The 15,191-nt window shown below is 36.8% G+C and overlaps 2 protein-coding genes across 3 annotated transcripts in view; both read right to left on the minus strand.

The window, feature by feature from the left end:
• Cipc (Clock interacting protein circadian) overlaps positions 1-15,191 on the minus strand; it is a 36,826-nt gene that overhangs the window by 4,587 nt on the left and 17,048 nt on the right. The window contains exon 1 of one of the 2 annotated variants that reach the window (XM_011308754.1): positions 934-1,296. The exons of the other annotated variant lie outside the window; for it this stretch is intronic. The gene's annotated coding sequence lies outside the window, so the exon portion shown is untranslated. Of the gene's footprint in view, positions 1-933; positions 1,297-15,191 lie in introns of those variants that run through there. 2 annotated transcript variants of the gene reach the window in all.
• LOC105268877 (beta-1,3-galactosyltransferase 5) lies at positions 8,337-10,984 on the minus strand. Its single transcript, XM_011308752.1, has 3 exons — positions 10,718-10,984; positions 10,117-10,623; positions 8,337-9,919 (listed from the first exon to the last, which is right to left on the minus strand). Exons 2-3 carry the CDS (start codon positions 10,247-10,249, stop codon positions 8,832-8,834), a joined length of 1,221 nt encoding a protein of 406 aa, XP_011307054.1. The 5' UTR covers positions 10,250-10,623; positions 10,718-10,984; the 3' UTR covers positions 8,337-8,831.

Raw genomic sequence — 15,191 nt, forward strand, 5'->3', positions numbered from 1 at the left:
TGTAGAAAATTTTTGATTTGTAAAAATCTTTTATCCCTGAACATGGTGAACATGTTGTCTGCCACGTGCGACCCATTCCCCAGTCATTGCCTCTCCCTTCGAGACGACTTCTGTCCTCGTCGAGTACAGACAGCAATAAAGTAGCTGTGGGCCCCAGCTTGTTCTCACCCACTCTCACGAAACGCCTATCCTGCCAAAATGCCTGGACTGCCTGGAGTACGAGGGGAAAGTACACGTGGCAAAGGGTCGTTGCCCCCCCCATAGACCCATGTACATGCGACAATACCCTCTCACCTCTCGTTACACACATCCAGCCCCGGGGCTTTGATCGATTGTTCACGGCCTGATTGAATTTTTCCAGTATTTTCCCTTATCGTGAAATACCGTATATCCAATGCTATTTATTGATAAGAGGAAATAAAAATAATGGATGTTTGGCAGTGGTAGGATGTCCATTGGAAGATGAGGAATAAAGGTCAATCATTATTTTTTAACTATCCCCCCATCCTGATGTTCGAGAATAGAATATTTGTTTGTGGTAATTAATAATTCAGTGAATTATTTGGGGAATCTGTTGGTTAATGAGTTATGATTAATTTAATAGGTCATTAAACAATGAATCTATGGGTAATAAATTATTCAATTTGTTCCAGGTTTCAGAACCTTTTTTTTTTCAATTATATATCAGTATGGAATTAGAATTTAGAAATGATTAGGTTTAGTCAGTCTTAAAAGGTGTTAATTCAATGAAACAATAGTGAAACATCTTCAGGACTAGACTTTGTACTTCCGGAGACGAATCAACGAATTACAATAGTTCGCAATAAGAAATAAAATATGTAAGTGAATAAAAAAATCGTTCAAAAATCCTGGCACATCCTGAAATATTTGGATTTATCCACTGGATATGCAATACTGTATTTTCCAACAAACCTTACGGAATCACTAATTTTTCCGTGAAATTGCGCTCCTGTCAACCACTTGTCACGTTAGTAAAATCAACTGGCGATAACTTGAGCACAATTACTTGTAAAAATCTTCACAATGGTTGAGAGTTAACCGATACGCGTAATTAATGGGTGCACCGTGTGTCGAGGTAATTGTTTATGCTGGAACTGGTGATAGCACGTGTCGGTTGGTGTTGAGTGAATGGATACGTGTGACTGAGTGTAGAGTTGGTGGTTAATGGATATCCGAGGAAACTCGTCTCCGTCTGAACCTGCGGATCAGACTGAGACCCAGGAGTTTCGCGCACACTCGCTCCTGGTGGCACACGATTGAAAAAACAGAGAGACGATTGTGAGACGAAACTAGTTTGTGACGAAATCGCGCACCGCTGCAGCTAACAATAATAATAATTTGGATTACAAACGTGCGGCACGTGTATCCCCACCATTTTTACCAACGGGATTGACATTCAGGGCGAAAAGGCGCGTGCGCTTTGAGGAAGACTAACGGATTTTCAAATCATCCAGATCTATTTCGTCATATTTTTCAGGGCACAGATTTAATCCAGATATTTCATAATCCAATAATGAAAATATTCCTTCGAATTTTGATGATTTGAGTGGTCAAGCAAATATTCAATTATAATTTGATGATTTTTTTTTTTTCTTTTCATTATCGGACACTATTAAATACTAAATAATTTCCAAGATAATTAGAACGATTGGTGGATTGAGACAATTGCCGAGATAATTGTCCAGAAAGTCATTAATAAATATTACGCAATCGCATACGAAACGGAAGTGATTGGAAATTTTTCCTGGTATCGTTATTTTTCCCTGGAGATTCGGATGAAACTTATTGCATGGATGAAATACATATTGGAAATTGCAATTGATGGATTGCAAAAGAAGAGTCTAATTTTGAGAAATATGAATGAATACACACATAGCTACTCATGAAAGAATTAAATTGTGATGATTCTCGCTTTTTTTCTCTTCAAGTTAAACCCGATTTAGGTCTGAAAATAAAAATATTCACCAGTGAAGGCTAAAAGTAACAATAACTCTAACATCGACGGCATTTCGTAATCCCAGTGAATCATTAACTGCGTCACTATTCTCACGACGACAACGCCGAGATGAAATAGTACTTTCGGAAGTCATTGAGTCATTGTTGGAGGCCCTACGGTGTTTTCACCAAGAAAAAAAAAAAGACTAACTCAAATGTGTGTCAACGGTTTAACGTATTTATAAAGCGATACACGTGTCAGCCGTGACACTGGTTAAACTTAATAGGTGGAAGTCACAGTGAACTTCTTGATTGATCAACCCGACAATATCCAACTTCGGTTATTATAAAAGACGGTTAATGTCGGAGGGGAAAAAATATAGAGTGGCAATGACACGTGGTGTATGAAGGATAAACATGTCGGTGAATTGCAGAAAGGACGGCGAAACAAAGCGAAGGTTACGTATATACGACCAGCTGGTATGATTGCGTTATCTCCACGGTGCGTCAGTTGGTCATTAGCCACGTGCCTCCAACGAGTCAACATGAAAGGGTCTAGGTTCTTCAGCATCTGTTTCGAAATTTTATTAAATTTTATCAACCCGGGCATCGATGAGAAAAATACGAAATACTATCGAATGATTTTACCGATTTTACCAAAACAGTCAGTGTGATCTGCTGAATTATTTTGATAATATCTTAATTCATTAATTATTTCCATTTTTTTTATAATGAATACGAAATTACGGGTCGCATTAATTTGTAGTGGAGTTCGAGGGTATAGCTGAATAAATTGATATTCCCATCATTCATACTCCTGGTGTAAATAACGAGAGATAAGATTGTCAATAGTTTTGTTATTCTCACCGAAATCGTAGAGGGACTGTTTCCTGCAAGGTTGAGCACGTGCTCGTTGTTTTTTCACGTTTTTTTGCGAGAGTTTCAGATAATAAGATAGAGAAATAAATGTCATGTAACGTGATCGTCTTGTACGTGAATGAAATGACTTTTCCTGTTGTTCGCTGCTCATTTATTTCGGTACATTTACTCCGACGAGGTGACTTCTTGGGGGTGGGGAATCATCAGGGGGTTAAGGGATCTCGTGAGATGGAAAAACTCAGAATTATCCCGGAAGTCGGCGGGATAAATCTCTCATTTATTTCGAATTCACCAGAATGAAACGTTTTTAGTACAATAACTCCAAACATTTATTAAAAATTCTGAATTTTTTCATCGTTTTTTATTACAAGCTATAATTGTTATGATAATTATTATCAATCATTAAATTATAGATGAAGAATTCAGTTTTCATGAAAAATAATCCGAGAAACTCCAGGATTTGAATTTTTATGGTCGAAATCACGGGCTTATCAGGGAATATAATTTTCTCATTGGGATTTTCCGGTAGATTTTGCTCATGAAATTTCCAGGAAACCTCGGAACGTCAGACAATCTTCAGAAAAACCCAGTGATATTTTCTAACCGCTTAAATCACGAAATTGGAGGATACGAGTGATAATTTTAATGGATGCATTCCGACGACATAATCCATGAAAAGTCGTAATAATTATTTATGGGCATACGTAAATTTATTTGTCGATGTAGTTGAAATGATGAGGAATGCATTTGCAAGACGAAATGGAGGAAAGCCAGAGATCGAGATGATACCGGAATTGAAAGAGGGATTTTGAACTACTTGCAGATATTCCACTTGGTGGGAGATAGATTATACATAGATATAGCTGAAGGGTAGAGGACCTCGCACGTGTAGATCCCCCACTCTATCCCCTGGGTTAGAGCGACCGAATGTCCTTGAGATGTTGCACTGGGGAACTACCAAGTGCTACTGAGTCTCGTTGCAACATTCCCCCGACCCTCTCACAAGGTCAATTTACATTGGATGACATTAAATATAAAAAGTTTAAATAATTATCCACGACGAAACATTTCACACGTCTATTTATCTCATTAATTTTTTTTCAATTAATTTTTTCCAGTAAGATTATTTTCTCATATTTTTTCTTTTCGATATTCTTCTCATTGCACTGATAGAATGCACAACTAAGTCACTGGTACTTGCGTATGAATGATATTAATACAACTGAAGGACATGGCATTCACCACTTGCGCTATTCTTCGAGATTAAAAGTCGGGGCTTTTCTTTGACACTTGGCCTTGAAAAATTTTTCCCTCGTGCTGCATCATATGTCATTTTTTATTTTTATTTTTTAGATATTCAGCATTGAGAATTATCAAAAATTTCGGTGATAATTTTTTGCAAGATGCAGCAACGGATATATTATAATGTCCTGGTAGAAATAGGAGAAAGCTAGCTCAAAATATCTCAAGCATTTCGAATGCTTCCGCAGGATATCGTGTATAAAAAATTGAAGCATAAATAATTTAATCAATATATTGATCATTCTGGCTTGCATTTCATTCGAGTTATCGAAACACAACACCTATAGTCAGCAGTTAGTCATCGTGATTAGACTCCGCAACATTAACACAATATCTCCATGAAATTGCACACAACAGCAATTTACAAATTGAAATTCCCCAGCGAAGAGAACAATTCCATTTGACCAATGCATAAATAATTGCGCATTTATCATCTAGATTTCTGAATCTAAGGGAGATAAAATTCTTGTGGATAATTTTTCAAAGTTAAATCGAATTTTTCCTTTTTTTGACAAACTTTTAAAATCCATATTGATCAAATCATGGGATCCGACAAAATCACGTTCATCACGCCATCTACAGAAATAAAGTCGTAATTATTATTGCTATCGCGTTATCACCAGCTGATTCCGTGGAAATCATCTGGGATAATTCAACCGATACAGTCGACTCTCGCGAGAAATATTTTCGAATATTTCGAGCACGTGGAAATTCGTCAGTTCAATTTGGAGTCAAAATCTTCAAAATTCGTATTTATACTGAATTTTTACGGATTTTTCAACGAATAAATTATGATTATGATATTATACAATTACATTATTCTTTACAATATATAAAAAAAATTTAAAAAGTGATTATTAAAAATATTTTGAAGAATTTTTAAAATGGTTTTTTTGAGAGAATCCACGGATGCCTCGCCTTTAAATTGAAATAAAGAGATGTAATCGAAAAGTTCAGCCAAAATTTTGTAATCCCGCATTATGAATTTCGAAATGAATGGAAAGCCTGCCAAGTTATGTAGTTGTGAAAATCACAGGAGCAAATGCCAAAGAAAAGTGCGGCTGTCTCAATAAAATATTCCTCCGTATTTTCCTGAACTTTACTGCAGTAAAAGATTTTATGATTAGTAATAGGCCACAATTTGCGAATGATTATAAACTGGTCAAACGAGAATTTAAGATTCAAAGTTCATCCATAAATAGCCATCTAAAATGTTGGAAATTCACCGTATGATATTTATTCGCGGTTTCAATAAATAATAAAATACCTTCGTAATGATCGGTTACTCATCCAATAAAAAATAATTCCCTTTAAATACCTCTCATCACCGCGACATTTCCTCTTCTTCTAATTATTATAAATCCGCGAACAATTCACCTGATCATCATCAGCAATTGTTGTAATTGCAGTAGCAAAACAAAACGTATCGCGAAAAAATCGCGAAAAAAAAACGTATCGCGGAAAACCACTGGTTTGGATTGATTCGATCGATTGTTCGAGCAAGCACTTTCCAAAATTAGTCAACAGGATCTTGGTAACGGTTCAATCGCTGAGAATTCCTTACAATCTCAAATCCGTGGATTCCTACTGATTCCAGTGATCGATTAAATATCGTGAGTCATTGGAAACGATTCCGATAGCAATCGGTGATGGCATCAGGGCAATAGTTCATCCTGGGCTGTTCAACTCTTCAAAAATAGCCATAAACTACTCAGAAAATAAAAATAAACCAAAAGAAAAAAGAAATTCCAGTTAATCTTATTTTCAATGACTTTTTAAAATAAAAACCAGTGAATAGCATAATTTTCGCAAAGAAATCGTTTGCAGGATGAAATATGAGAGTTTTTTAAAAATCGTAATATTTTCGGGGAAATATAATTTTTGGCCAAAAAATTTTTAGCGTAAGAATATAACTTTCCCCGGAGACATTAAGAATGGAATTCGTAACGCATGAATTTAGAAAATTCCAGTGAAAGCCTCCAATTACGGTAATATCAAAACTTCCTTTCATCGTGAGTCCGTGAATGTGTGGCCTAATCCGGTGGATATTAAATAAATATCTGACCAGTTCCCCCGGATCGACGCAATAAAACCGCATACCGGAGAAAGGACACTTGAAATGTTTCATTATTCTCATTATCCGTAATTTCTCAACGCGTAATAAATGAAATTCCGCCTCTTCGAGGCTGTGGGCTACAATTCAAACAGCAAAAGTCACTTCGACACTCTTAATTCGGTTTTAAATCAACGGTAATTGTACCCCTGTGCAATTCATTCCTCGTAACGTCAAGGCTCCCGGGCAAAATGTAAACTGTAAAAAAAAAATGAATGATTCAATGTTTCAGCAACTGACGCATCTCCATAACGATGAAAATAAGAAAATTCACTCTGGCAATTACAACGTTCAATTGCCCACGACATAAACACTCAATTCAACTCAATTGCATTAATAGTCCATTTCGCCACATAAACATTGCAGCGAAAGTTATTATTTTGATGCAATAAATTCACTCCACCGGCTTTTAGGTGTAAAACAATATAATACGCAAATAATTTATGTAAACATGAGGTCTTTAATTAAATTTTCTTACGGAATCGAGACAATATATTACAAAGGCCATGTGGAACCGACAATTTGGTCACAGGTTCAATCCTTAAAATTACAAGACTTGATATAATTCATCAGAACATACAAAAATAAAAGTACAAACTCGAGGGCTTAATAATTATTTTCTCGGAATGGAAATAAATGGGATTATTGCACAATTATTTTCCATCGGGAGTTCAGTTGAAAACGGGGAGAACAATTGTGCAAAAAATCGATAAATTATTCATGAATATCCACAATACTGCTAGCAGATACTTTAAGTACACAGACTAATAAGGATATTTACATCGTAAGAGTAATCGATAATGAAAAATCATTGTTCGTTTAAATTTGGTCGATCATGAGGAACAGATTGTCGGCAAAATGCATCTATCAAAGGCGTTTCATTTAATTTCACTCAGTAAATGGAAAAATAAAGAACTAAGCGTGCCAAGGATGCGGTGGCGGTTCTGTTTCTTCTTCTATCCTCGATAGAGCAAAAAAGCATTGTAAATAACTGAGACATGATGAGCACAATCATTCAGTCATTACCTATTTTTTTTTATCCAACTCTTCAATTCTTTCAACGGTCATGACTTAATTCCATTACGTATTCCGTTTTTCATTTCGTTATTTAATCAGATCGATGAGCTGATTAAATATTAAAACTCATCGGTTTCCCTTTCGATCTCTATCAATATGGCACCCGAGGAATACCACGAATTTTTTATCCCGTGAAAATTCAAAGTCTGATGGAAAATCTCGAATTACACATATGGCACTTCTCTGCGAAATTCTGTTCCTCGAATGCAACGAGTAACACGACTCACTGACATTCATATAGTCTTCAAAAATCTTTAGTCTACACGCATAAATAAATAAATGCCTGAAAATATCCTAGTAATATATCGATTCAGGGTTTAAAGCAGAAAATTCCAGGGAGTGAAATTTATAGTTCAATTCGCAGTGATGACTGATAATTGTAGATCACTGCATTTTTTTATCTAAAATTGTAATTTTAGATTCGTGTTAATTTTCCTGTGTGTAAAGGAATAGTCCCTGGTATTTTATTTTTTTATAATAAATAATTATAATAAAAAATGGCATGAGTGTAGAAATGTCTGAGAGTTATGGTTTTGTTGAGTGGAAATTTCGGGTGAATTTTTATCCTGACAACGCCATTTTAATGACACTCATGTTCTATGTTAAAATGTCAAGATAAAAATTCATTTGAATGCACCACACGATTACTAAGCGCCTGGGTAAATTAAACTATAAATTTTTATCCGCGTGGAGTGTGAAACATCCGGTTGAGCAGTATCTCTCTCGGATATGTGAAAGCTACAAAATTCGTATCTCAATGACAGATAACACTTTCAAGTACATTGCTATCACGTTGAAATATGCTCGCAGAAATATTAAAAATATTCCTCCCAAACCCCGGATATTGTTAACAATTGATATAAATTAGAATTCCAATCGCAACGAGACGACCATACCCTGCACTAGATGTAATCAGTATGTAAAAAGATAAAGTGCCTCGATGCTAGACCCTCTCCATTAAAAAGATTATTTTTTTCAACGTGAAGAAAAAATTATCTTGCACCCAGAATCCCAATTTTCACCTAAAAAAAATTTATTCTCTACACACCAATCCCTAATTAATTAAATGTTAAAGAGATTCATCAACAATCGGCGGCAGGCCATTTGGAGAGACTGAATTAACTCCAGCCTTCAACCAAATCCCTTCGTTAATCACAATAACTAATCAAGAAATTGTTATTCGTCCCTATAATTTGTCATATCAAAAAAAAATTTTTTTTAATCACGTCATGGGAAATGTATAAAAATTAATAAACTGTTCTAATTATTATCTCTCCAATCTTCTAGGAACCAAACTTAATAGTTTACTCAAATTTGGAATACGTTAAAAAATAATACGACTACCTAATTGTCACGGTAATTACCGTCCCGTAGTATTTCAGTTTCCACAGCTTTTGTAATAAAAATTCATTGACAATAATCCAATGCAGTCTCTCATTTCCTAGACATTTTGCATAACCGACACTGAATCCTTCTAAGACAATACAGAAAATCCAAGACATCTCTACGTCATCTTGCACTTGCTCTTGCCATCGAGTAATTTCTTCCAGAGATCAAACTGCTCACCGTACTTTACCATATGTATACTAATCCCCCGCTGTATATTACATGGATTGTACGCAATTCGTTTATTTAAAAACTCATTGGCATGAACCCGTTTGATGCCGAGTTTGTGAGCAACGATGCCAGTGGTGAAGACATCCTCGAGCTTAAGATAGGTCTGATTGAGAGCAGCTTCGTACAATCTATTGATAACATCCCTCGACAATAGATAAGCCGGGCCAGTGGTGAAATCAGGAAAAAGTGGTGGTTTGTATTGAGCTGGAGATACGTAATACTTGCTCCTCTTGTTTCTTATGGGTTTCCATTTACGCGCCAATCTACCGAATATAACGTTTTTATCTCTATCGTGTTTTTTAACGAACGATAACAATCTTGGTATATTGATAAACATGTCGTCGTCGGTTTTCAGAAGATATTTAGCCTCTGAGCAATATGTATCAACCCACTCGAGTGTTGAAATCGTCTTGAGCGTTAGGTTTGAATAAGAATCTGCGAATCTACCCCTTATCACATCACCATACAACTTCTGCTCGTGCTGCAGAAGATTCTCTAGTTTAACATCTCTTGTTGTTCCAAGTATGAAGAGGACACTTACGTCTGTTCGCTGGCCAAAGTGGCCCCATGTCTGACGAATTGCTGTTCTTGCCTCGATATGTGATGGCGCTGACATGACTATTATCACCAGATCCATGTCATCACCGTAGTTTGGACATTTTTCCTGGACTGTTACGTCGTGACCAGCCTGATATATCCCACGGGCTGTGTCATCGGACTGGTGGCTCACTGGGGATTTGGTGTCCGATGATTTTGGCGAGTGCAGGGTTGGATCGTTGCTGGGGAGATTTATCGATGTACTTGCGGAAGACTGTGGACCTTGAGACGTTGATATGGCTGTTGCTCCAGTTGATATCGTAGAGTTGTGAGGGGATATTGCGTTCGTCAATATTAAGTCCAGGGTGATGTTCTTGGGGGACTGACCTGGTATCTCGCTGATGTTCGGGGGGTTGACTCTGATGAAGGCCGCCTCACCTGGGATCATTTGAAAATTCCGTCATACGGTTAAAAGGAAAATCGATTTTCCGATTTCCAAATACAGGCAGTCATTACTCAATAGCCCTTTGTATTTTCGTCATTGTATTACTCCTGTTGTATTTTATGTTTCAATAGTAAAATTGTGAATTCGATTTTATTAATGAATTTGAGATATATTTATCTGGAATACTCACCGATTTCGATAGGGACGGTGACAGGTCTAAAATCGTCGATGGTTGTTCGATAATAGGCGTAAAAGGTGAGAACTACGAGGCCAAGTATAAGGCTGTGCAGAGCACGACTGCGGAGATGCAAAAAGTGGTTCATGACGATAACGAATGAGCCGAGTCAGAGACGGATATCCGGAGAATCGAATAGTCTCTGCAATTTATTTTTTCCCCGGTAGAAAGGAGTGAAAATGTGAGTGGGCAGTTACTGAGAATATCGTGAAGCCGATGTGGCTGTTAGTTGGTTTTTTTTTTCTGTATGTAAGTTGTCAGAGATCCAGGAATGAGAGATTAAAATATAGACTGAGGCGCATCGAAAAAGAAACGAACGGGTGATACGAGGCCGAATATCTTGGGGGAAGGTCGACGAGTTATTCCCATTATTTCGAGGTCCACTGGAGAATTGCCCCGAAAGTTGAGTGGCCGAGCCAATTTGGACCACTGTGATAACTCCTCTTCACAGCACATGCCCCTCTTTTGTTCGATGTGAAAAAGGCAGAATGCAATGTTAATTTTTCAAGGATAAAAATTATTTATCAATGCATCAGCTGCATTTATCATCACGTACCACTTATTATCATCCACCCTGGTTTCTCCGCTCAACAATCATTTCCAAATACGTCATTTTGTATCGATAATTGCTGCTCAACACGTTAAGGTATGTCCAGAGAGGGAGTTAACACACGTTTTTTTGCCACCCCAGGAGTTTGTGATCTTGTCAGGCAACTTTGAATATAACCTCGTTCGGCACAAATTACTGATGTTCCTTGGAGCAAGTTCCACAGAGCTCTGAGTTTCGTTTCTCGTGTATTGGCCGGTGATTGAGGCCACCACTGAGATCCAACTCCCACTTGTTTCTCTAACTTTTTTTTTGTTATTTTCACTTTTATTTATATTGGCAGTAACACCCGCGGGATGGCGCAGGCTGTCGGACAACCTTCGAGGGTTTTTCCTCCCCTGTTTTCCCAGGTTCGGGCAACGGAGGAACCCTTCGAGGGACCATCGATTTTTCCCTCGTTGGGTCGAATGGATGAGAAATTTCCGTTCTCAAAAAATTGTTTTGATGAAGATTTTGATGTTCATTTTGAAATAGAGTAATTAGTTGATCAATCAATTGTATGGAATAATCAGATCGACAATCGAATTTGTGCGAAATCAATAATTAATTGATGAGAAAATTTTATTTTGCAGAAAAGTCGGGGCAATCGAATTTCCACGGTATTTTTGGTCCCCTTCCGATAATTCTGGAGTTTTTAATAAGATTGCGCTTATAGGGGAACAATGAAAATCAGATTAAACATTGTCTTGAGGTAATTAAAATGCATTTAGGGAAAAAGTTTGAGTTTACGAGGAAACTTGCGAGAAGATTGAGCCGGTTTTCGAGGAGAAAGGAAGCTGAGGTGTAATAATTATGGAGATGGGAATTTGAGGGGATGATTTTAAATTTTAAATTTCAGATTGAGCAACGGAATTTCAGACGAGAAACGGAATATAAAGGTGATCAAAATCCTAACATCGAATTAATAATTATAATTATTGTGAATTGGTTAAAATTTCATCTCGTTGAAGTTAATATTTATCAATTTTGACAGTTTGTCCCGGATTTATTGAGTCATTTATGGTGCCATTGATAACAATATCGTGACAGAGCCTGTTAAGTGATGAAGTAGTGGTTCCATCTGCTCGTTAATTGTTCAAAAATGTTATCTTCGTTTTTAAGGTTTAATCATCAAGATATTTATCAACTTGTTTTTATCAAACTCCCACTGACATTTCAGATAAAGTTGTCATTGAAAAACAATTCAAAAACTAGTCGACGATTCCATCGTTTGTCCGGTTAAATTATCTCCAAATCGATAAACCAGTAAATGTTAATTCTGCAAGATCTAGGAAAAATCGGAAATTCAAACGGATTGAAATTTAATGTTTGTCTGACTTCTGATAATTCCTGCTAATATTCCCTTGCAATTAAAAACTGACAAACGAAATGATGTAATTACAGAAAAACTTCGACTTCGACTTTCCGGTCGATTTAATTTCAATGTTTCAGGTCACAACACCCGTGTTTGAAAAAATCAAGAATAAATTCTCTGGTACTATCAAGAATTTTGTCGTGCCATGAGCACCAGGAAACGGTTCGAGGCACGTGTTGTATCTATCAGCAGTTGTATCATTGGAAAAGACCTTGAAACCGCAGACGAGAAGCCGATGTTGATGGTAGAAAGGAGTGAATTAAAGTAGAACTTTCAGTTTAAAAAAAAAAAAACTCACTCATGAGGACATGAAAAATAAAAATGGAACCCTCTGGATTTTGTCGTCAGCTCTTGAGCTTGATCGATAACCCATTTTCTGGAGATATCTGGCGATGGGCCAGAATTTTCCATTCTACCGACTTTCAGTAAATCCTCGTAATCATCTCTTACATATTCTCCTTCAATCTCCATCTCGCTTCTTAGTTTCTGTTATTCTAACCTCGACCTCGGGGATAGGTCACCATTGTTTTCAAAACTAAACTGACTCTTTCTCGTTTCGCAATGTCACGGATATTACACCGTTTGCCAATTCAGTAATTTGCTAACTTCAAACGTCCAAGTTCTCCGACCACTAGCTATTCAACCTCTGTCCCATTGTTAACAGTCGTACACTTGCTGTTTAATTAGTTGAGGGTAATTTCTAGGATCGTTATGCATAAAATGAACACTTGGGCATTTTCACAGACGAGGTGGTCCTTGCTGTTCACTATTTCAGGGCATTTTGCCACTGGGAATTCTCGAGTTTTCATGGAAAACTCGTGGAAACTTAAATTACTGTCTGATTAATCCGGAAAAATTGCGCTGAAGGCGGCGTGATTTGGGGAATCAAATTGGAGAAATGGAGAAATTTTCTGGAATTTCTGGAATTGGTCTGGGGAAAATGGACATGTGGGATTCAAAATTTTCTCGGGAAAACTCGTGGGAACTGTCAATTCTAGTCCAATTGTTCCGTAAAAACAGAGGAAAAATATCAGAGATTTCGGGAATTGTTCTTGAAATCGGAATTTTCCCGAGTCTTCGAAAATTTGCATAAACTTCGAAATTATGGTACCGCCACATAAACTTAAATATTCAATCGTAGAATTTCCGGAAATTTTTTGAATCAAGCGATAAGGTATTATAACTGGATATTAACCAATTGTATTCCCCCTCAATTCACCCCAATGGCTTTTCCACTCCGTTAAATTTTTTTAATCCACCGACATTTAATTAAATAGCTCGCTCCAACCGAATGAAAACACCTCCCAAATTTTTCAGTCAAATAAATTCAGAATATGTCAGCTAATCCCAACAACTCGGACACATAATAATATCGAGGTACGATGAAGTACTACTTTTAATTCCCGTCGACACGAAATTCATTAATTAAATTATGCAAATAGACTTCATGAATGCCAAGTGACAGGTATTTTTGATGCCTTCCTGGGGGATATGTGTGTCACATCCAGAAGACGTGTAATTGCATTGTTGGTACCGTACGCCTTGGAGAAAAGAAAAGCTTGAAATTACATCGTGTCTACAATGATGATTAATGAAAAGCAAATCCACTCACTCATTACCAAGTTAATAAACTGCTCATTAGCAATAGGGTAATGAGCGAATAATTTTTTTATTAAATAATGGACAAATTTTGATTGTAGAAAAATGGACGAGTCTCTTGATATCGATTGGGTCTTTGATTTTCATTTTATTAAATCATCGGTATGAAATTATTTGGAAAATTATTGTTTTGGTAAAAATTGGAATTTTCGAGGCCTTGGGAATTTCGGGATTTATTGTAACTCGAATGCATTTTTCATTTTAAAATTGTTCTGTCCTTTTATGAAGGATTTCATTGGGTTTTCTAGGTTTCATCAAGCCTCGGTGACTAGTCCGCGGATGTTACAGTATATTTTTGCACAAAGCAACGCCCACGGTGTCGTTTCCACTAGGAGTACGACGGAAATAAATCTCTATTCATGAAAATCACCATTTTTTTACGATGGGACGCGTAACTATCGGAATGAATGTAATTATTTCCGGGATAATGGATGAGAAAACCTTTAGGAACGTTTTACCCTGGAGCGGTGCAAATTCCAGTTCATGGTCGGATCCTGATTTTTAAAATCGTGAATATTAATTGAATACGAATCGTCATAATTTAGATATTTTTATAGTTGACGTATTTTTTTATATCAATGGATTTTTTAATCGACGCTCATCGCGAGACAAAACACTCGTGAATAATTTATGAGGTTTTTGTTCAATTTGTCTCGTGACGGGAAGTGAAAAAGTCTTCCGTGACTCGTGTGGAAGAAGGCAAAAAAGTCAATGGAAAATGTATTCCTTAGTTTCAAAAGCAAACGGTAATTCAATTTATCCGGACAATTAGATTTGAATCAGATAACTTTCGGGATGAGCTGCATTCACTGGTGAGAGTGTCACGAGTTCTCGGTAAATGAATTTTCAAAGTGTTCAACAAAAATTCGGTTAAATAATAATCAAGTACAGAATGTAATAATTTTATCCGAAATTTTCGGTGAGAGAGAATGATAAATGATTTTTACTCTCTAAAAAATGTTGGCAATTTTTTAATCCCTGGTGTATTAACAATCTAAAAACCAAGAGACCGGTGACGAGAATATCTGAGAGCCGTCAGAGACCGAGGAATTCTCCCGAGAAATTGGCACGTTGAAAACCTCGTAATGAAGATTCCAATTAACCACCAGAACAATGAGCCCTCCATTTTCCCCTCCCCCATGAAAAATGCCTCATAGCATACGTCATATATCTGTCACAGAATGCAACGATGATTGCCGATAGACAAGGACATTACCAGGAACACGCCACGACAATTCCCTGGTGAATCAAAACTCCATCGACGATCCTTTCGTCATTTCAAAATCCAATAAACTCAACACGAGATTGAGCGTTTGCCGCACCGGTCTGTTGCCTATTATTCTAACGAGTATACCAAGCACAAATACTCGTATATATATGTACACCTTTTCATCTACATGTGTAAATGGA

Source organism: Fopius arisanus, unplaced genomic scaffold, assembly GCF_000806365.1.
Source record: "Fopius arisanus strain USDA-PBARC FA_bdor unplaced genomic scaffold, ASM80636v1 scaffold00062, whole genome shotgun sequence".
Lineage (NCBI taxonomy): Eukaryota > Metazoa > Arthropoda > Insecta > Hymenoptera > Braconidae > Fopius > Fopius arisanus.

What these genes read in the sequence shown, in the direction of transcription:
- LOC105268877 (XM_011308752.1), bottom strand. Translation starts at nt 10,249, where the DNA reads ATGAACCACTTTTTGCATCTCCGCAGTCGTGCTCTGCACAGCCTTATA. An exon ending in CACCGTCCCTATCGAAATCG is followed by an intron (nt 9,920 to 10,116) that starts GTGAGTATTCCA and finishes AAATGATCCCAG; the next exon opens with GTGAGGCGGCCTTCATCAGA.